This window comes from Oncorhynchus nerka, linkage group LG6 (assembly GCF_034236695.1).
Source record: "Oncorhynchus nerka isolate Pitt River linkage group LG6, Oner_Uvic_2.0, whole genome shotgun sequence".
NCBI lineage: Eukaryota > Metazoa > Chordata > Actinopteri > Salmoniformes > Salmonidae > Oncorhynchus > Oncorhynchus nerka.
In genome coordinates, this window is record NC_088401.1 from 77,090,325 (window position 1) to 77,111,027 (window position 20,703).

A 20,703-nucleotide genomic window follows, 5' to 3' on the forward strand; every position below is an offset into this window, starting at 1 on the left:
TACAGGACATCATGGAGGGTTAGGGGGAGGTAGTGTAGTTACAGGACATCACGGAGGGTTAGGGAGAGGTAGTGTAGTTACAGGACATCACGGAGGGTTAGGGGGAGGTAGTGTAGTTACAGGACATCACGGAGGGTGAGGGGGAGGTAGTGTAGTTACAGGACATCACGGAGGGTTAGAGGGAGATAGTGTAGTTACAGGACATCACGGAGGGTTAGGGGGAGGTAGTGTAGTTACAGGACATCACGGAGGGTTAGGGGGAGGTAGTGTAGTTACAGGACATCACAGAGGGTTAGGGGGAGGTAGTGTAGTTACAGGACATCACGGAGGGTTAGGGGGAGGTAGTGTAGTTACAGGACATCACGGATGGTTAGGGAGAGGTAGTGTAGTTACAGGTGTCGTGTCTTTGGCATCATAAAAGTGAAGACTGTTATTTTATCAAATCAATTCTCTATTATTACTTAATTAACTAGGAAGTCGGGGCACCAAGGAAAATCTTGAGATTACAAAGTTATAATTTTCCTAATATAACTTTTCAGATATTTTAATATCTGATCAATTAGTCTTCTAATTAATTAATTAATTAATTATTATTTACCTCACGTTAGTCTCATTCCAAATGTCGTACGGTGTACTAGTGTACTATGGAATATATGACTTTCTTATTCTTGACACTTCTCCCAGTCATATTTAAGGTTAGAACTACCTTTTAGTGTTCTGATACTTCTAGCTCGGAGTTGTATTTTTATGATAACCTAGCTACAGTATTTCACCTTTTAATGTGTATAGTATTGCTTACTAGGGGTGTCCAATCAATTGTGTAACCACTCTCTCTTCCAATTAGGGCTAATTGAAAGGCTGTTCAAAAGAGGACATTGTATTCCTTTTTTTTGTTGTACTCCCTGACGAAGGCGATGCAGCCAAAACGTGACGGTTTTTAAAAACTTTGTTTCTATTGAACATGCCATACTAGTAAAGGCATTTTTAATCAATTATATGAAGAGTGCCTTGGTCCTCCTTTTTGATGACCAATTTACCCCTTTAACCAAAGAGCCCCTTCTGTCTACCAAAATGTACTATTGTGTAGCTTAGTAGCGCTTCCCTTCCTCCTCTTTCTACTAATATCTTAGATGTGTTCTAAGATTTTCCCCATCTAGGGGCCTGTCTGCTCCTCACTCTTCTCCATCTAGGGGCCTGTCTGCTCCTCACTCTTCTCATAGGGGAGTTTACAACTAGATTTGTTTTCTGCTCTGGCGGCCTCGTACGGTGTTGTCCGTAGTCTCGACCCCCCCCCGATGAGGCCTGGGCGACTATTCTCCTCCTTTGTGGCTCGGCACCCCCCCCACCAGCGGGTGGTGTTGGTGTCCGAGGCGCAAACTAAAAGGTCGGACCCTATGTACGAGTTGTCAGCGGCCGTGTTATGAGAATGGCTGTAACTTTTCAACCAAATCTCCTGGTGTTTGTGCTTCAACACCCTCAGTGGCTGTCGAGGTCTGTCAGTCACCACCACGTCCTCGTGTGGCAACCTCTTCAGTACCTGCAAACTGAGACGAGGATATCGGTCTGTGATATCGCAGTGTTTCACCAGTGGGAGTCATCGGGTCAGTTGCTGGACTGACGCCATTAGTGTCATTGTAAGAGGTGACAGTCCCCCACAAAGCGGAAGGTGTATCATCGGAAGCAGAGTATACTCCGCGCATCTGTTTTTCTTGCTGAGATGTCCGCAGTGTTTGCGGAATTGTCCAAAGGGCAAGAGAAGTTAATCTCAACTACCGTATTGCACAACTGCAAGGAGGAGGGAAGTTGCTCATTCACAGATGCAGCTGGCTCGAAATCTTGAAAAGAATGGTGAGTCAGGTTGGCTGAGGGAATGTATTGAGATATCTTAATATCTCCTTGGATTCTGTACCAACAGATACCCCTCGGGAATGATTGCGTTGCAGCTGGCGTTAGGAGAAGACAGTGTGGTCAGTGGCGAAGGCACTGTGGCCTGTGACAATACATGGTTGGTTTTCCAATCCATCAGTGGGAGAAACCGATCCATCAAGTCTGCTCCGAGTAGCAGGGGTTCAGATTCCAGGCTGGTAACACAGAGGCAAGAACGAGCGATACGTCCTGGGAGTGTAGTTTCAGCATGACTCAATGTGAGAGGCGAGGTAGTCTGAGTGACTCCTCGAAGTGTAGTGTAGTATCGCATCGTTCCACTTTTAACCAATGTTGAGGTGGTTTCAAAGCCCTTTTGAGATAATTGAACAATGTTTGACAGATGAGCGATATTGTCACGCCCTAATCAATTAGCGCATGACAAGTTAAACAGTCCCACAACGTGGAGTGGTCGTTCGCAACGACGTGATGTGCCATTTCAGTTCAAGGTGGAAGCAGATAGACTTTTCAGATCTTGAGTGGGCTTGGCTTTGACGAAGCGGTTGACCTTTTTTTCCGCAATCTTTGTATCAGAGTCTATAGACAAAGCCCGTGGGCTTGTTTCTTGATCAAGCGTGCCCTGGATAGGGTCTTGAGTGAGAGCGGGAGAGATTTGAATTTTAACGTCCTTGCTATGGGTCCTGCGGACCTGGTGTCCGGTAATCCCCGTCTAGTCCTTGTGACTTGTCTTTTACCCTTTTCTAAAATGTTTTCTCGCTTTACTACTTCACGTAGTGGAACTTCTGGAGAACATTGGTCTACGTTTTGATCGTCCTTCAGCCCTTTGTTACCCTTGAGCTCTGACATTTTATGTGGGTTGGGTGCAGGAACGTAGCGAACAGGTCGATTGTAGCGGTAGTCGTTTTGATGGCGATGTACTTTACAGTTATTTAGACCGCGAAGGTTATTGGAATCGTGGTTTCGTGGTAGAAACTGTTGTTGTGCGTCATCCCTCAACTCTCCAATACCTGATAATGTACCCTCTAACTGGAGTGAGTGCTCCTGGTCAAACTTCAAAACCGACTGGTCAGGGCTCTTAGCGTTGTGAACTTTTGATGCCTCAAAAACTGTGCTTGCAAGCTCTCTGAGTTGTAAGACAGGCAAGCCAACGTGGGCTGCAGGGCCCAAGTAGGTAATGAAGGTGGGATACATGTTAGACAGAAACATTTGTTTGAATGGTAGCAGTGCTTCCATTCCTGTTTCAGTGAGTAGGCCAAAGTAAGCTGAACGAAGTCTATGATAGTATGCTTGTGGGTGTTCATTCTGAGCTTGTTTGATGGTGTTAGCCACTGAGCTATCTTGTTTGCGAGTCGCAGAACCACTGAATTCCCATTTCAAAACTGTTGCAAGTTTAGTGTAGTCATTTAGCACGTGTTGCTGTTGTAGGCGAATGAACCTCGTCACGTGTCTATTCTACGTTCGCTTCAACAGGTAAAACCTGTCAGAACCCGTAGTGTTCGGGTAGCCATCCAATGCATCCTATATGTCAGCTAGGAATGTCTCCGTGTCTTTAGGCTGACCTGAAACGGGGTCAAAGGTGGGGAAGTTCTTGACGAGTTTGTCAAGGTATTCTGCGCCAAGTGGGCGGAGAGGGTTGGCTTCCTCCTGTGGGGAAATTGGGGCTGAAAGGCCAAGAGGAGAAGCCAAGCTTTGTTGTTGTTGGCCAAAAGGCTCCATAGTACTCAGTGCCAAATGGCCAAGAGGAGAAGACTGAGGGACACATGAGGGAGGCAAAGTCTGAAACCTATCGTCTTTAGTCCTGTGAGTACAGGGCTCCGGTTGCTTGGATAGGGAGTCACACTGTAGAGCGTGACCATTCTGGACTTCCTCCAGAAGGCACCTAAGGGTGGAATGCTGCTGCATTGCAGAGTCCACTTAGTCATTGTGTTCAAACTTCTTGAAGCTACTCATCCCTTAAGAGGGATAATTGTCATCAGCAACCGCTGAATAGCATAGCGCCTCAGTCAAATAATTTTACTAAAAATATTCATATTCATGAAATCACAAGTGCAATATTGCAAAACACAGCTTAGCCTTTTGTTAATCCACCTGTCTCAAATTTTGAAATTATGCTTTACAGCGAAAGCAATCCAAGCGTTTAAATTTATCGATCGCATGACAAAACATTAAGTACACTTAACATCAGGTAGCTTGGTCACGAAAATCAGAAAATCATTCAAATTAATTGTTTATCTTTGATCTTCGGATGTTTTCACTCACGAGACTCTCAGTTACAACAAATGTTCCTTTTGTTCCATAAAGATTATTTTTATATCCAAAATACCAGAAATCCACAGGAAAGAGCAGTCATGACAACGCAGACAAATTCCAAATAATATCTGTAATGTCCATAGAAACATGTCAAACGTTTTTTATAATCAATCCTCCGGTTGTTTTTAAAATATATAATCGATAATATATCAACTGCAAATGTCTTTCACAGTAGGAGAGGGAAAAGCAATACCTATCCAAACTCTGTCGCGCGAGCAAAACTCATGTGACCACTTGTCGCGATGTTATCGTTCTGGCTTATTTTTCAAAATAAAACTATGTCTGAAGACTGTTGACACCTTGAGGAAGCGATAGGAAAAGGAATCTGGTTGATATCCCTTTAAATGGAGCAATGGGAGGCGTTTCAAAATAGAAGCCACTTCCTGGTTTGATTTTGCTCAGGTTTTCCCCTACAATAGCAGTTCTGTTATACTCACAGACAATATTTTGACAGTTTTTGAAACTTTAGAGTGTTTTCTATCCTAATCTGTCAATTATATGCATATTCCAGCATCTGGTCCTGAGAAATAGGCTGTTTACTTTGGGAACGTTATTTTTCCAAACATAAAAATAGTGCCCCCTAGCTTCAAGAGGTTAACCTCTCTGGGATATGTGGGACGGTAGCGTCCCACCTGGCCAACATCCAGTGAAAATGCAGAGCGCCAAATTCAAATAAATTACTATAAAAATTCTACTTTCAAATCACACATTCAATATACCAAAATAAAGCTACACTTGTTTTAAATCCAGCCAACGTGTCATATTTCAAAAAGGCTTTTCGGCGAAGGCAAACGATGTTATTATCTGAGGATAGCACCCCAGTAAACAAAGAGAGAAAAGCATATTTCAACCCTGCAGGTGCGACACAAAATGCAGAAATAAAACATATAATTCATGCCTTACCTTTTGATGAACTTCTTCTGTTGGCACTCCAATATGTGTTTGTTCGATTAATTCCGTCGATATATCTCCAAAATGTCCATTTATTTGCCGCGTTTGAGCCAGAAAAACACCGGTTCCAACTTGCACAACGTGACTACAAAATATCTCAAAAGTTACCTGTAAGCATTGTCCAAACATTTCAAACTACTTTTTTAATACAACTTTAGGTATTTTTTAACGTAAATAATCGATAAAATTGAAGACTGGATGATCTGTGTTAAATACCGGAGGAAAACAAAGTGGAGCGGGCTTTCAGGTCACGCGCCTCTAACAAAAAGTACACTTCCCTCGAGCCTCATTCTGAACCAGTGTTACTTCTTAATTTCTCAAAGTAAAAACCTCAACCAATTTCTAAGGCCTGTTGACATCCAGTGGAAGTGGTAGGAACTGCAAGAAGGTCCCTTTGAAATCTGGATTCCCAATGAAGAGAGTGACCTCAAAAAAAAAAAAAAAAAGGTTTGTCCTCTGGGTTTCGCCTGCCAAATAAGTTCTGTTATACTCACAGCCATGATTCAAACAGTTTTAGAATCTTCGGAATGTTTTCTATTCAAAATCTACTAATAATATGCATATCTTATCTTCTGGGAATGAGTAGCAGGCAGTTGAATTTGGGCATGCTTTTCATCCAAAATTCCAAATGCTGCCCCCTATCCTAGAGAAGTTAATGTGGAAAAAGTTTAACTTGTCTCATTGTAGAAACCCAATCAATTTGGATATTATTTAAAAGATCCACTTGAGAAGTAAATCTGGCAATTTCACTTGTTAGTTAAATTGTATGAGACCTCGATATCCAGTCAATTGCGATTGGCTGGATATCTTAATGTGATCCACGTTCACATACAGTGGGGCAAAAAAGTATTTAGTCAGCCACCAATTGTGCAAGTTCTCCCACTTAAAAAGATGAGAGGCCTGTGATTTTCATCACAGGTACACTTAAACTATGACAGACAAAATGAGGGGAAAAAATCCAGAAAATCACATCGTAGAATTTTTAATGAATTTATTTGCAAATTATGGTGGAAAATAAGTATTTGGTTACCTACAAACAAGCAAGATTTCTGGCTCTCACAGACCTGTAACTTCTTCTTTAAGAGGCTCCTCTGTCCTCCACTTGTTACCTGTATTAATGGCACCTGTTTGAACTTGTTATCAGTATAAAAGAGACCTGTCCACAACCTCAAATAGTCACACTCCAAACTCCACTATGGCCAAGACCAAAGAGCTGTCAAAGGACACCAGAAACAAAATTGTAGACCTGCACCAGGCTGGGAAGACTGAATCTGCAATAGGTAAGCAGCTTGGTTTGAAGAAATCAACTGTGGGAGCAAATATTAGGAAATGGAAGACATACAAGACCACTAATAAACTCCCAAGATCTCAGCCCGTGGGGTCAAAATGATCACAAGAACGGTGAGCAAAAATCCCAGAACCACACGGGGGGACCTAGTGAATGACCTGCAGAGAGCTGGGACCAAAGTAACAAAGCCTACCATCAGTAACACACTACGCCACCAGGGACTCAAATCCTACAGTGCCAGATGTGTCCCCCTGCTTAAGCCAGTACATGTCCAGGCCTGTCTGAAGTTTGCTAGAGAGCATTTGGATGATCCAGAAGAAGATTGGGAGCATGTCAGATGAAACCAAAATATAACTTTTTGGTAAAAACTCAACTCGTCGTGTTTGGAGGACAAAGAATTCTGAGTTGCATCCAAAGAACACCATACCTACTGTGAAGCATGGGGGTGGAAACATCATGCTTTGGGGCTGTTTTTCTGCAAAGGGACCAGGACGACTGATCCGTGTAAAGGAAAGAATGAATGGGGCCATGTATCTTGAGATTTTGAGTGAAAACCTCCTTCCATTAGCAAGGGCATTGAAGATGAAACGTGGCTGGGTCTTCCAGCATGACAATGATCCCAAACACACCGCCTGGGCAACGAAGGAGTGGCTTCGTAAGAAGCATTTCAAGGTCCTGGAGTGGCCTAGCCAGTCTCCAGATCTCAACCCCATAGAAAATCTTTGGAGGGAGTTGAAAATCTGTGTTGCCCAGCAACAGCCCCAAAACATCACTGCTCTAGAGGAGATCTGCATGGAGGAATGGGCCAACATACCAGCAACAGTGAAAACCTTGTGAAGACTTACAGAAAACGTTTGACCTCTGTCATTGCCAACAAAGGTATTGAGAAACATTTGTTATTGACCAAATACTTATTTTCCACCATAATTTGCAAATAAATTCATTAAAAATCCTACAATGTGTGATTTTCCTGATTTTTTTTCTCAATTTGTCTGTCATAGTTGAAGTGTACCTAATGATGAAAATTACAGGCCTCATCTTTTTAAGTGGGAGAACTTGCACTATTGGTGGCTGACTAAATACTTTTTTGCCCCACTGTACTTCTTTTTCCAAGAGGTGTACTGGCGATTCTTCACCACCAGTGATCGCAGAAATCTGAAATCAAACGGAAGTACAAAGGGCGGGACTTTCGTCGCGCAAGGCGGAGGAATTTCAGCGGGACACGGGGAAAAAAGACTGTTTCCCTTTGTTAGCTTAGCATCTCGTGCAAGCTAATCCTATTTTTTTTTCTGAAATCTCACTACCAAGCACAACACCATGAAAAGGGGGGTTTACTAGTGACGTCTCATATTAACCCATTCGGTTTACCTTGCTAGCTTTGTTGACCGGAGCGACACGGTACATAACTACGGATACGCTTGTGGCCTACCCACACTGGCTTAGTGCGGTCGGCGGACAGAATACTTCGGCTCGGGCGCCGAACAGATCTATCCTCCAATTTCTAACATTACTAGCTCTAGAAATTAATATTGACTGACAGAAATCGTACCGTTTGGCCTAACGGACTAAATCTGGAATTCATCACTCATTGAAATGCTAATCCTTTGCACATGAATGCACACTCATTCGGGAGTAATTGCAATCAATATATATATTTACGCTCAGTGTGTCATCGTGATCTCTGTTGGAATCGTCCGTCTTTTTGTTGGAAAGTTCATCTGCTTGTCTCTCCATCTGCTTCCAAGGAGTCTTTCGTGGTTAGAATGGATACTTCAGAGTCCAATTCAGAACTGTTCTTATTGTATAGATGTTTCGGCGGTTGTCAGTCTTTGCGTTCAATGGTACATAATTCCTAGCTGCAGACTAGTAATTAGTATCGACGAGTTGCTCTTATTCTATCGGAATCGATAGTCTCAGAGTTTAACTACGTGGTATGGTTAAGAATTCAGCAACCATTACAACCTTAGCTTATCCTGGGGTTTTTATGGTCTCTACTCAAACCTTAGCTCCCTCAGCTGACTGAGGTAGGCATGGTCTGAAGGGAATTTCTTCAGGTGGGGGTTATATTCGTAACAGTAGAAAAGGGCTGTCCCATGACGCCAGATCGATGTCTGTGCTCATGGCGGCGGGCCAATGACTTCGTTCAACTTTAAACAGAAATACAATTCTCTCACATTAACGGTTCAACATCACCTTACATAATTTCACAAATAGTTTCATCTTTACTCATTCATTTTATACAATAATTAGATGCAAACCTCAGAACGGAGGCTTCTATATAAGCAGAGTTATGGTAATGTGGCTGTATTGTCTTTTCTGAGGTCACGATCATAAAACAAAATGGACCGGTCGTAGCTGGCTTCTCCACCAATCGTTTACACATTCTCCAAAACATGGACATTGTTCAGTTCTCAAGTTCTGTGAGGTAGAAGAAGTTCCTTTGTTCTCTCTGTCTCTCTTTCTGCATGGCCATGAGGGAGAGAGTCTCCTTCTGGAATTTACGACCTTGAGATAACTGAACTTGGGTGTAAGAGGGGGGGGCACTCGCTATACCAAAAGAGGGCCACGTCATGACACAGGACATAATGGAGGGTTACGGGGAGGTAGTATAGTTACAGGACATCATGGAGGGTCTCTGGGCCGGTGTCTGGAAGCCATCACAATTCACTCATTAAAGTGTTGTATGCATGTCTCTTTCCAGACCTGATAGGAGGATTTGCTGACTTCTCGTCTCCTGCTGCCTCTGTCGGCCTCTCCACAGTACCCGGTGAGTTTAGAACTCATTAGAATATTCTGAGATTTTTATAGTTTATAAAAAATTTATAGTCTAGTTTATCCACTAACATTTTGTCTCTCTTTTCTCCTCTCCAGCCTCCAGTGGGAACGGTGACTTTGGGGACTGGAATGCTTTCCCTGGTGGCCAGGCCCCCGTCCCCACCCCCTTCGCCCAGCCTCTGGCCCCCAGCAACACTGACCTGTTTGGGGCTCTGTCGGCCAGCTCTGCACCAGCTCCAGCCTCCGCTGACCTGTTTGATCTGATGGGTCCAGGTCAGACCCAGTCACTCTCTGCCTCTCAGAGCCTCACCTTTAATATGACCAACACACAGACCATCAGCAGCACCATGCCACAGTCCAGATCACTGGTAAGAATACAGGACAGAGAGTACATTAATTTACATCGTAAATTGTATTTATTGTGTCTGATCCACTGTTAATGAGAGGAGTGGCAGTAACTGCCTGTGCTTTAGAGGAACACACACGAGAGAGAAACGGCAGAGAGCCAAGGTTTGCAGATGCTCCACCTTCCCTAGGGACACACACACACACACACACACACACAATGAGAAGGAACCCGTTTGAGTCAGAAAACCATTCAATCAAATACAAGGTTGTTTGCTGACCTACTTAAAAAAGACCAGCTTAGTTTAGCAGAATAATAAAACCTGACCTACTTAAAAAAGACCAGCTTGGTTTAGCAGAATAATGCAACCTGACCCCCAATCCTGTTCATTCTGGATAGATGAGATGTGTTTCCATGTAGATGCCTTCAGAGACAGCAGTTTAACCTCTAACTCCTCATCCCGGGTCCGGGAGCGTAATCATCGATGGACACTAATTAGCATAACGCAACGCACATAAATATTCCTAGAAAATATTCCTATTCATGAAAATCACAAGTGAAATATATTGAGACACAGCTTAGCCTTTTGTTAATCACCCTGTCATCTCAGATTTTCAAATTGTGCTTTACAGCCAAAGCTAGACAAGCATTTGTGTAAGTTTATCGATAGCCTATCATAGCATTTTGTCCAGCTAGCAGCAGGTAACTTGGTCACGGAAATCAGAAAAGCAATCAAATTAAATAATTTACCTTTGATGAGCTTCGGATGTTTTCACTCACGAGACTCCCAGTTAGATAGCCAATGTTCCTTTTTTCCAAAAATATTATTTTTGTAGGCCATTCAAAATTGTTCTTCACGTTTGGCTGAGAAATCGCCCGGAAATTGCAGTCACGAAAACACAGAAAAATATTCCAAATTAGCTCCATAATATCGACAGAAACATGGCAAACGTTGTTTATAATCAATCCTCAAGGTGTTTTTCAAATATCTATTCCATAATATATCCACCGGGACAATTGGTTTTTCAGTAAGACCGATTGGAATAATGGCTACCTCTGTATTTTACGTGAGAATCACTCTGAAAGCCATCAGGTGACCATTTGCGCAATGTAGCCGCTTATGGGTATTCTTCAACATAAATGCGTTAAACTACGTCACAATGGTGTAGACACCTTGGGGAAAATGGAGAAAAAGTAATCTGGTTGATAGCCCATTCACTGCTCAATAGGGACACATTGGAACGCAGAGCTTTCAAAAGATGAGTCACTTCCGGATTGGATTTTTCTCAGGCTTTCGCCTGCAATATCAGTTCTGTTATACTCACAGACAATATTTTTACAGTTTTGGAAACTTTATAGTGTTTTCTATCCTAAGCTGTCAATTATATGCATATTCTAGCATCTCGTCCTGACAAAATATCCCATTTACTACGGGAACGTTATTTTCCCAAAAATGAAAATACTGCCCCCTAGTCACAAAAGGTTAACCTTCATATGTCACCATTTATATAGGTACCTTTAATATTACTATCTATTGGAGCTGTCTACCAAATTGTCACCTCCCCCCTTCCAGTTGATGGGCGGGCCGTTGCAGCCCCAGCAGCATGAAGTCATGCTGGGTACCCAGGGTTCCATGGGGTCAGCGATCCCCTCCACCTGGTCTGACTCGTCGGTCAACATCAGTCTGGACTTCCTGGCACCTGGCATGCAGCCCCCCAAACCTGTCCAGCCCTCCCTCAACACACTCCAAGGTGAGCCTAGTGTGTTGTAGTATAGACTGGGATAGAAAGAGTTTTGTGTTTGTCTGGAGGGTGTTCAAAACGCTGCTGAATGTCTGTTGAACAAAACGTTGATTTGAGATCCATTCAGTTGTGGAGCATCCAAGATCCCCAGGGTGTGGAGCTTTCTTCCTGTTATCAGGATGGGCACAAGACCATTCAGGTGTGGAGCATCCAAGATCCCCAGGGTGTGGAATGTTCTTCCTGTTATCAGGATGGGCACAAGACCATTCAGTTGTGGAGCATCCAAGATCCCCAGGGTGTGGAACGTTCTTCCTGTTATCAGGATGGGCACAAGACCATTCAGTTGTGGAGCATCCAAGATCCCCAGGGTGTGGAGCTTTCTTCCTGTTATCAGGATGGGCACAAGACCATTCAAAAGGCTTTCGGTTCAGTCAGAATGGGAAGAATGTTTTTTTTAATTTCATTTTTATTTAACCTTAAGAGTTCTATACTTGTGATTCCTTGTTCAGTATGGAATAGAAGGATGCTTGGTACAACTTGTGGAGTGTATGAGGAGAGTGTGTGAACCTGTGTCTGTGAGGCCATGCGGTCTTCTGACTCCACTTCTTCCTGTTTCTGTTTTCTAGGAGGCCAGCCCCTCCCACCCGTCAACATGCTCTCCCAGGGATTTGCCGGCATGGGCCTCGCAACCGCCCCCATCAGACCGGCAACAACTCCCATGATGCACCCTGGTGCTGGGATGGGCATGGCCCACAGCCAGGGCATGATGGGAATGGGCATGAACATGGGTGCCATGCCCCAGGCTAACATGACCATGGGCATGCCTGGTGCTATGGGCATGGGGATCAGGATGCCAGCCATGTCTATGGGCTCTGGCATGGTACAGCAGCAGCCCAAGCAAGGATTGGACGCATTCGCAGATTTCTGCAACTTCAGGAAGTGAGGGAAGAGAAGTGAAAGAGAGGAGGAGGGAGGGCTGTTGTTTCTATTTTTCTCTCCATCCAATCGACCGTCTGTGAAGGATTGTAAAGAGCTGCAAACAAAGAGTACTTGAATGTTGTCAAATATCAAATACTGACTGCCGCCCCTCCACTTCCTGTTTCTCTCTTTTAAGTGATGTATAAAGATATGAATATACATGAATGTATGTATGTTTTAATCAGTTGGAACTTGGAATCAAGCTCCAAGAGGGTGTCCAGTACTGGTTGTGTGCTGTTGGGGTTTGAATCGGAGATAAAGAGAGAACAACTAAGAGGTAGGGAGAAACCGTAACAGAATGAGACTCAGATTTTTTACTTTGAAATGTAAACTAAACAAAAACCAATGATTTCAAAGTTAAACAACCCATACAATTATATGCACAAGGATGACTTTTAAACTTGTATGGCTTAACTTTGCAATAATGTTTTGAATTGCATTTTTAAAAATCATTCTGTTACCATGGAATTGCCCATATGAATCTTCCTTGAAGAGAATGTCAGTAGGGGTTTTGCTTTCCTTAACCATTTTAAATGTCCAGAGTAGCAAAAAGATAGTTTCATATCATAATAACTCCCCATCTCTTTTAGAATGTTACCTCGACCTGTCCCTTCCCTACGACTGTAAATATTACTATAATGCAACGGACAAATAACTTATTGAGTTCTTGACTATGATATGAAGAAGTGTGTGTCGATTGGACGGAATCAGATGTCAATCAAGACGTTGCTATGGCAAGGTACATTGCGATGGAGTCAGTCTTTTAATACTTACTTTATATATCAGCGTTCCACACTCCCAATGTGGAATTTCTGTTCAATATTAAATTTAACAGATCAATCAATCGTTTTATTGATGGATGGATTTAATAAGTGAATGAATGAGAAATGATTAAAGCTGTTAAATGAGGAAGCTGTGGTAATGATAACACAGATCTCCTTTGTGGCCTTTCTTATGGGTATATCTTTTTTAAAGAACTATAATCCTTTTTTTCCTTGCATCCAAGTAAGATAATCAGTAGCTGTAGGAACAGCCTCCTGGTGGGCTGTGTTCTTTAAGTACAGCACATGGTGCCTGTGAGACGGGGGCCTTTTTCCTTCATTATAACTTAGAGACGATACAGTGGTTAAGACTGTTACTGTTAGGAGTCTACAGCACAGTATGTATGTGTGGTTCTTACTGCGCCCTCTGGGAGTAGGGGGAAGTTGCCCCTAGATGCTGATCCTGGTTCAGTTTTGCATCCCCCCCCCCCCACACACACACAAATGGTTGGGATTGTGGGAGGGGAAGCTGATCCTAGATCTGTACTTGGGGGAAACGTCACCCCAGAGCGTACAGTATCTCCTGAAGGAGGTTTCTCAGACGGTCCAGATTAAGGAGAGGATTTTTATTTTGGGGGGGTTCATCCTATATAGCACCCTATTCACTTTGTAGTGCACTACTTCCAACCAGGGCCCATAGGACTCGGCTCAAATATCGTGCACTATATTGGACATGGGTGCAATTTGGGATGCACACTCTGTACATGTTGAAGTCAGGACCATCTGTACCAGGCCAGTGAGTACCTCACATGTAGACTCCTCAGGCTCAGTCTTCTTCCATGAGTTGGGGTCAATTCCATTTCAATTCTGGAGGTACACTGAAATTCCAATTGTCTTCAATTAGACTTTTTAAAATTTGGTTTACTTTCTGAATTGACCCCAACCCTGCACACACACACACAGTAGTCTGTCTGAGAGGAGGCATTACCTGTTGGAAACGACCAAAATCTATCCACTCTTGTTTGTTTTTTCTAAGAGATTGTCTTTAGGGGGTTGTTTATTCTCTCGTTGTTTTGTTTAATTTTTTTCTACTTATTACAATTTGTTCTGAGATCTTAGGTAATGTGGGATTGTTACTGGAAAGAAAACACTAGTTCATGCAAATGTGTAAAAAATAACAAGCGAAGCATCACCAACGAAAGAAGCCTTGAAGATGTCGTTTTTGTTTGATTTGATTGGCCCATCATGATCCTGTATCTGACATTAAAACAGTTGATTACAGTTTGGTAATGAAGTGTTTATTTCACTTAAGACCAACTTGGTTACTACTACATTGGAGTAGAGCAATGGCCTTGGAACCTGCTGAGACACACAGTGCAGCCCTACACACAGTGCAGCCCTACACACACACACACACACGCACACAGTGCAGCCCTACACACACACACACACACAGTGCAGCCCTACACACACACACACACACACAGTGCAGCCCTACACACACACACACACACAGTGCAGCCCTACACACACACACACACACAGTGCAGCCCTACACACACACACACACACACAGTGCAGCCCTACACACACACACACACACACACAGTGCAGCCCACACACACACACACAGTGCAGCCCTACACACACACACACAGTGCAGACCTACACACATACACAGCGCAGACCTACACACATACACAGTGCAGCCCCATTCACACACACACACAGTGCAGCCCTACACACACAACCCCCCCCCCCCCCCCTACACACACATACATACAAACACCCCCACCACGCACTCACAGTACAGCCCGCCCTACACACACACAGTGCAGCCCTACACACACACACACACACAGTACAGCCATCTGGCCAGTGCATCAGTATGCAACCATGTGGAGGAATTAATAGATCAGTTTGAGATATAAGAAAGTAATTAAAGCCAGGTACTGCAGGATGTCTTGTCTCAGACACCATTTGAACAATTAACATATACTGCACAACACAGCTCCCAGATATTATAGAAAATGTGCAATACTGAAGGTTCAGGTTTATTGTCCTTGGGTGACCTAGTTTATAGACAAAGCAGCAGCTACACAAAACCAATGACCTGCAATCAAGCTGATGTGGCCATGAAAGAATAAAGCACAATCTGAAATGTCTAGACAAATAAGAGTTGCTGCTTAGTGCCATCTGAAGCTTCTCCATTATGAATAACACACACGAGGTCCTCTGAGACCAGACCACGCTGCCATTTCTGCTCTGACAGAGAAAAGCAAGATAATGGGACTAACAGTAGGCTTTCCTCTTTTCAGTGGCAATATGCCTCCATGTGTTATCTGGAGTTGGCAGGCTGGGCATAGCATGGATGACATTTATGGGTTTCTGCAATGATGCAGTTGTGTTTGAGATTATAATCTGCATATTTACGACATTTATTAGGTTAGGCTACTTTTAGATCACATTTTAATCCTCACTATATCCGGATAAATCAAAGAGAAATTCCCATTTCTCTTTACAGTTCCATCTTTATATGAACACTTTTTTACAATGATTTAAATATTTATGTTTATTTCCCAACGACTCAGTGAGATGTTTTAGAATGGGTCTAATGCCCTCTGCACAACATGCCTGCATTCGAATGAGTATAGTGCCCTCTGGTGGTTATTTACAGTTGTGCACACCATGCCTGTATTCGAATTAGTATAGTGCCCTCTGGTGGTTATTTACAGTTGTGCACACCATGCCTGCATTTCAATACTGTGTTTCAAATTTCATATGACCCAGAGGCAAAGATCAGATGAGAAACGACAAGAGAAGACAGCTTGGTAGTTCATGTTTTATTTCTAGTTAATGTCTGTCTGCATAAAGCAGAGAATATCAATATGATATGCAGTAGCAGTGAGACTTCCAGGTTGGTCTAAACCAGTGTAGATACTGTAGGTCTTGGTGGATGAGTCTTGGTAAAACTTCAACGCATTGGACCTTCAGGTCAAGTAACTTTCCTGGAGGGTTGCCACTAGCCCGGGTGGCAGTGTCGGTTTCTGCTCATGTTTGGCATGAAAGCTCCAACTCCAGGAGTTGGCAAGAGAGCAGGAACAGACTGGCTCCCAGGTCCAGGCTAGGTTGCCAGCCCTGCTGGCTAGAACACACAATAGATTCAGAGTGGTTGTAGGTTGACTAGAAGCACGTTCTCTCCCCGTATGAAGAGCTGGTTGACGTGGCGCGTATGAACCCTCCCGTAGGGCTGGGACACTTCTTTCTTCTGGGACCCTCTTCTCTTCGGCCCCTCAGTCCCTGACTCCTGACCTTTAACATTTGACCCCTGGGTCTTACCTGTGGCCCCTAGGGCTCCGGGGTCATCGCCCACTGGGGGCCCAACTGTGGCCCTTGCAAGTCGGGGATCCACTGCCCTAGTGTCTCCTCTCATTCTGGGGTCCCCTCTATTGGGGTCACCTCGTCTGCGGTCTCTGGTTTGGGTCTCAGGCGGGGGATGGAAGGGTTCAGCTTTCTTCTTGTCCATCTGCTTCTTCTTCTCCTCATATTCTCTCAGCGCCGCACTCTCCTGGAGTTTCAGCTTGTCAAAGAGCTAGGGAAGGAGAGGGATAGCTAATGAGTTTGTTTTCTGATTGCAGAGAATGATAATGGCTGTACCTTTTTTAGTGAGTGGCACATGATCTGGAAATGTCATCATCTGCATCCAAGACAACATTCTCTAGAATGCACCACTAGACTAGAGGATCAGAGTCCTTCAGTGGCACCAGACCTACCCGTGTGACAGTGAGGGCCTTCTCGTGGTAGAGAGCTTCACCCAGCAGAGGTTCCCTGTAGGTCTCATCTACATCTACCATCGCCTAACAGGGAGAGGGAGGAGAGAGAGGACAGCGATGTGTAAGGCTATTCGAGCACTGTCTTACATAAGACTATAGTCTAGTCTGCAAGCCACCTTCGAAAGGCGGTGGAGGGCATGGGTAGGGGCCGGGTAAGAGCTCTCACCATGTTCCAGAACTTGTCGAAGGCCACTATGAAGCCAGAACACACTCCACGGAGCCCCTTGAAGGTTCTGATGTGAACTTTCACTCTGATCCTCTCCTGCACGCAGCGGTGCATCTCCCCCAGAGGACTTCCTGTATGGACTGTATAAACAGGAAGTAGACATTAAATAGAATTCACCTGGCTGTCAACCACAAGTTTGACTCATCAATAATGTCCCACATATCAATGAAGAGTTTTAATTTGCCTAAATATGTAACAATATGAGACAATGATCATAAGTAAGAATGAAAGAGGTCATGTTTTGATCTGAAACCACACCACCAAAAACTAAAGGATTCAAAGCAGGCCTACAATAGGTAGAAATAATTCACGACATACGAGGCATCCTGGTCAGGACATTCTTGGCAGCCTTCTGTATTCTACAACGGCGGGCAGTGCCGCTGGTCCCCTCCTCTCCATCTTCTCCCACTATCGGGTTGTTCACCATCAACCTCTTCAGTTTCTCTATCCTCTCCGGATCTGCTACACCTTTCCTGGCTTTCCTCTGTTTTTTCTCCACGTTCTCCGGCTTGGCGCGGCCCCGTCCCCCCTTTAGAAAGCTCTCATACTCGGCTATGTTGTTGAAGCATTTCACGTTTGGGTATGGAAGAGGCACTGTAGTCGAGTATAGCGCCAGGAGTGGATCAAATTTATCGGAGGTGATGTCCAACTTTGCCGCGATATCATCTTCTTCTTCTGCCGTATGTTCGGTTGCATCTGAAGCACATGCACTTGTTGATTCTCTCTCTTTCTTTTCTGATTCTGGACATTTTTGTTGTTTATCTCCTCTTCTTTCCCTCTCCTCCATGTTCAAAACAAATGCAGACATGCACGACGCTAAGAATCATGGGAAAGGTCGTCTTCTTCCGCTTCATTGTTCTATTTTCACCAGGCGGGGGCGCTAAAGGACCATGCAGCAGATTTGAGGCAGCTGCAACAAAATTATATATTAGTCGTCTGTAAGCTTTGTTTTGTATTATTTTTTAAAAGGGAATTAGGCACAGAAACCGAACCAAAAGAAAATCAACAAAAACATTTTATATTCGGCTTGTTTTTGTTTCTTACTTTTTTGTATTGAGATCGTAGATGAGATACTGTCCCGGAAAAGAAAATCGAAGTAAATGTTCGTGGAGGACCTATTTGATGGATGGACTGCATACGATCACTGGCGAAAATAACTTGTGTTCTGTCCTTTGTCAGCTACATTCTCACAAAAACATTTATATTAATAACTTACAGCACAGCGTCGACAATAGCACCACTTACATTGATTCACCTAAAGTAAACTAAGTTATACCATTGTTTTAAGGAATAATTCAAATCATGGACCGAAGAGGATGACAACCATTTGTAAATACACTATATACAAAAGTATGTGGACATCCCTTCACATTATTGGATTCGGCTATTGCAGCCAAACCAGTTGCTGACAGGTCTAGAAAATCACACAGCCATGCAATCTCCATAGACAAACATCTGCAGTAGAATGGCCTTGTTGAAGAGCTCAGTGACTTTCAACGTGGTACTTTCCAACACGTCAGTCAGTTCATCACATTTCTGCCCTGCTTGAGCTGCCCCAGTCAACTGTAAGTGCTGTTATTGTGAAGTGGAAACGTCTAGGAGAAACAACTGCTCAGCCGCGAATTGGTAGGCCACACATGCTCAGTCACATGCTCGGACCGCCGTAGCGCGTAAACATTGTCTGTCCTCGGTTGCAACACTCACTACCAAGTTTAAACGGTCTCTGGAAGCAACGTCAACACAAGAACAGTTCGTCAGGAGCTTCATAAAATGGGTTTCCATGGCCGAGCAGCCTCACACAAGCCTAAGCTCACCATGTGCAATGCCAAGCGTCGACTGCTGTGGTGTAAAGCTCACCGCCATTGGACTCTGGAGCAGTGGAAACGTGTACTCTGGAGTGATGAATCACACTTCACCATCTGGCAGTCAGATGGATGAAAGTTTTGTGGTGGAGGAGGAATAATGGTCTCTGGCTGTTTTTCATGGTTCGGATTCTGTGCTTGCAACTTTGTGGAAACAGTTTAGGGAAGGCCCTTTTCTGTTTCAGCATGACAATGCGTCCATGCAGAAATGGTTTCTTGAGATCGGTGTAGAAGAACTTGACTGGCCTGCATAGAGCCCTGACCTCAACCCCATCGAACACCTTTGAGGTGAATTGGAACGCAGACAGTGAGCAAGGCCTAATCGCCCAACATCAGTGCCCGACCTCACTAATGCTCTCGTGGCTGAATGGAAGCAAGTCCCCGCAGCAATGTTCCAACATCTAGTGGAAAACCTTCCCAGAAGAGTGGAGGTTGTTATAGCAGCAAAGGGGGGACCAACTCCATATTAATGCCCATGATTTTGGAATGAGATGTTCGACGATCAGGTGTTACCATATTTTTGGTAATGTAGCTAGCTAGCCTGTCAGCCTGATCTCAGACTAAATGCGACATAGTTTGATATTACCTTCTAGTATGGCTACATAAGCCTCAAGGTTACTTAATAAGGCAAAAATGAAAGGAGGTTGGTTTGTCAGGGTGGATGGATGGGCTTATAACGCGAATGTCTAGCAACCGGAAGATTCCGTCTTCGAATCTCATGACGGACAACTTTAGCAACTTTGCAACTACTTAGCATGTTAGCTAACCCTTTCCCTAACCTTAACCCTTTTAGCTAACCTTAATTAACCCTTTAACCTTGTTAGCCAGCTAGCTAACGTTAGCCACGACAAATTGGAATTTGTAACATATCGTATGTTTTGCTAACAAATGTAACCTTTTTGCAAATTCGTAACATATCATACGAATTGTAATTTGTAATATCACAGGAACTGGATGATGGACATCCACAGATTAATACATACCATACGAAACATCATACTAAATGGAGTGTTTCGGATTTACGTACAGAATAATAGGAAATGCTCTGAGACCAGGTTGAGCCTGTGGGTGGGTGTGTTTCTGGTCTTACCTGCCATATTTGCTTCACTAAAATATTGCCTATATGTCTAATATTAAGAAAGCAGAATTTGACATGAAGACCACATCCAACCTTGTGCTGCTCGTTCTTCTCCCACAGAATCTACATTGATTTAATCTGCTCTGTCCTTTCACACAGAACCCTCAAGTTTGGTCCAGTGCCGTGTAGATTACCAGGAGGCATCAAGACGTGCATCCTCTGACCAGTAGCCAGGGTTTTCACCAGCAGCGACAGAATGGCCAAGAGCAAGTTTCAGTACCTCCGGAACTTCGAGACAGACAACACCTGTCTGAAAACTGTTACATCGTGGTGCGGTTGGATGGAAGGAACTTCGATGGAAGGAACTTCCACAAGGAAGTAGCTGGGGGGTGTATCTGTAGCTCCAGAGAGGAGCTGGGGGTGTATCTGTAACTCCAGAGAGGAGCTGGGGGTGTATCTGTAGATCCAGAGAGGAGCTGGGGGTGTATCTGTAGATCCAGAGAGGAGCTGGGGGTGTATCTGTAACTCCAGAGAGGAGCTGGGGGTGTATCTGTAATTCCAGAGAGGAGCTGGGGGTGTATCTGTAATTCCAGAGAGGAGCTGGGGGTGTATCTGTAATTCCAGAGAGGAGCTGGGGGGGGTGTATCTGTAACTCCAGAGAGGAGCAGG

At 44.0% G+C, this 20,703-nt stretch overlaps 2 protein-coding genes across 2 annotated transcripts in view; one reads left to right on the forward strand and one right to left on the reverse strand.

Moving 5' to 3' along the window:
• Positions 1-14,316, forward strand: part of LOC115128128 (clathrin interactor 1-like) — a 75,470-nt gene extending 61,154 nt beyond the window's left edge. The window contains exons 9-12 of the mRNA XM_065019881.1: positions 9,135-9,200; positions 9,305-9,576; positions 11,128-11,305; positions 11,923-14,316. Coding sequence (XP_064875953.1) covers positions 9,135-9,200; positions 9,305-9,576; positions 11,128-11,305; positions 11,923-12,239 — 833 coding nt within the window. The 3' untranslated portion in view covers positions 12,240-14,316. The remainder of the gene's footprint in view (positions 1-9,134; positions 9,201-9,304; positions 9,577-11,127; positions 11,306-11,922) is intronic.
• A 1,547-nt stretch (positions 14,317-15,863) lies between these two features.
• Positions 15,864-17,933, reverse strand: lsm11 (LSM11, U7 small nuclear RNA associated). Its single transcript, XM_029654552.2, has 4 exons — positions 17,413-17,933; positions 17,035-17,174; positions 16,809-16,892; positions 15,864-16,627 (listed from the first exon to the last, which is right to left on the reverse strand). The coding sequence occupies exons 1-4, from the start codon at positions 17,900-17,902 to the stop codon at positions 16,199-16,201; spliced, it is 1,143 nt and encodes a 380-aa protein (XP_029510412.1). The 5' UTR covers positions 17,903-17,933; the 3' UTR covers positions 15,864-16,198.
• Positions 17,934-20,703: the final 2,770 nt, after the last annotated feature.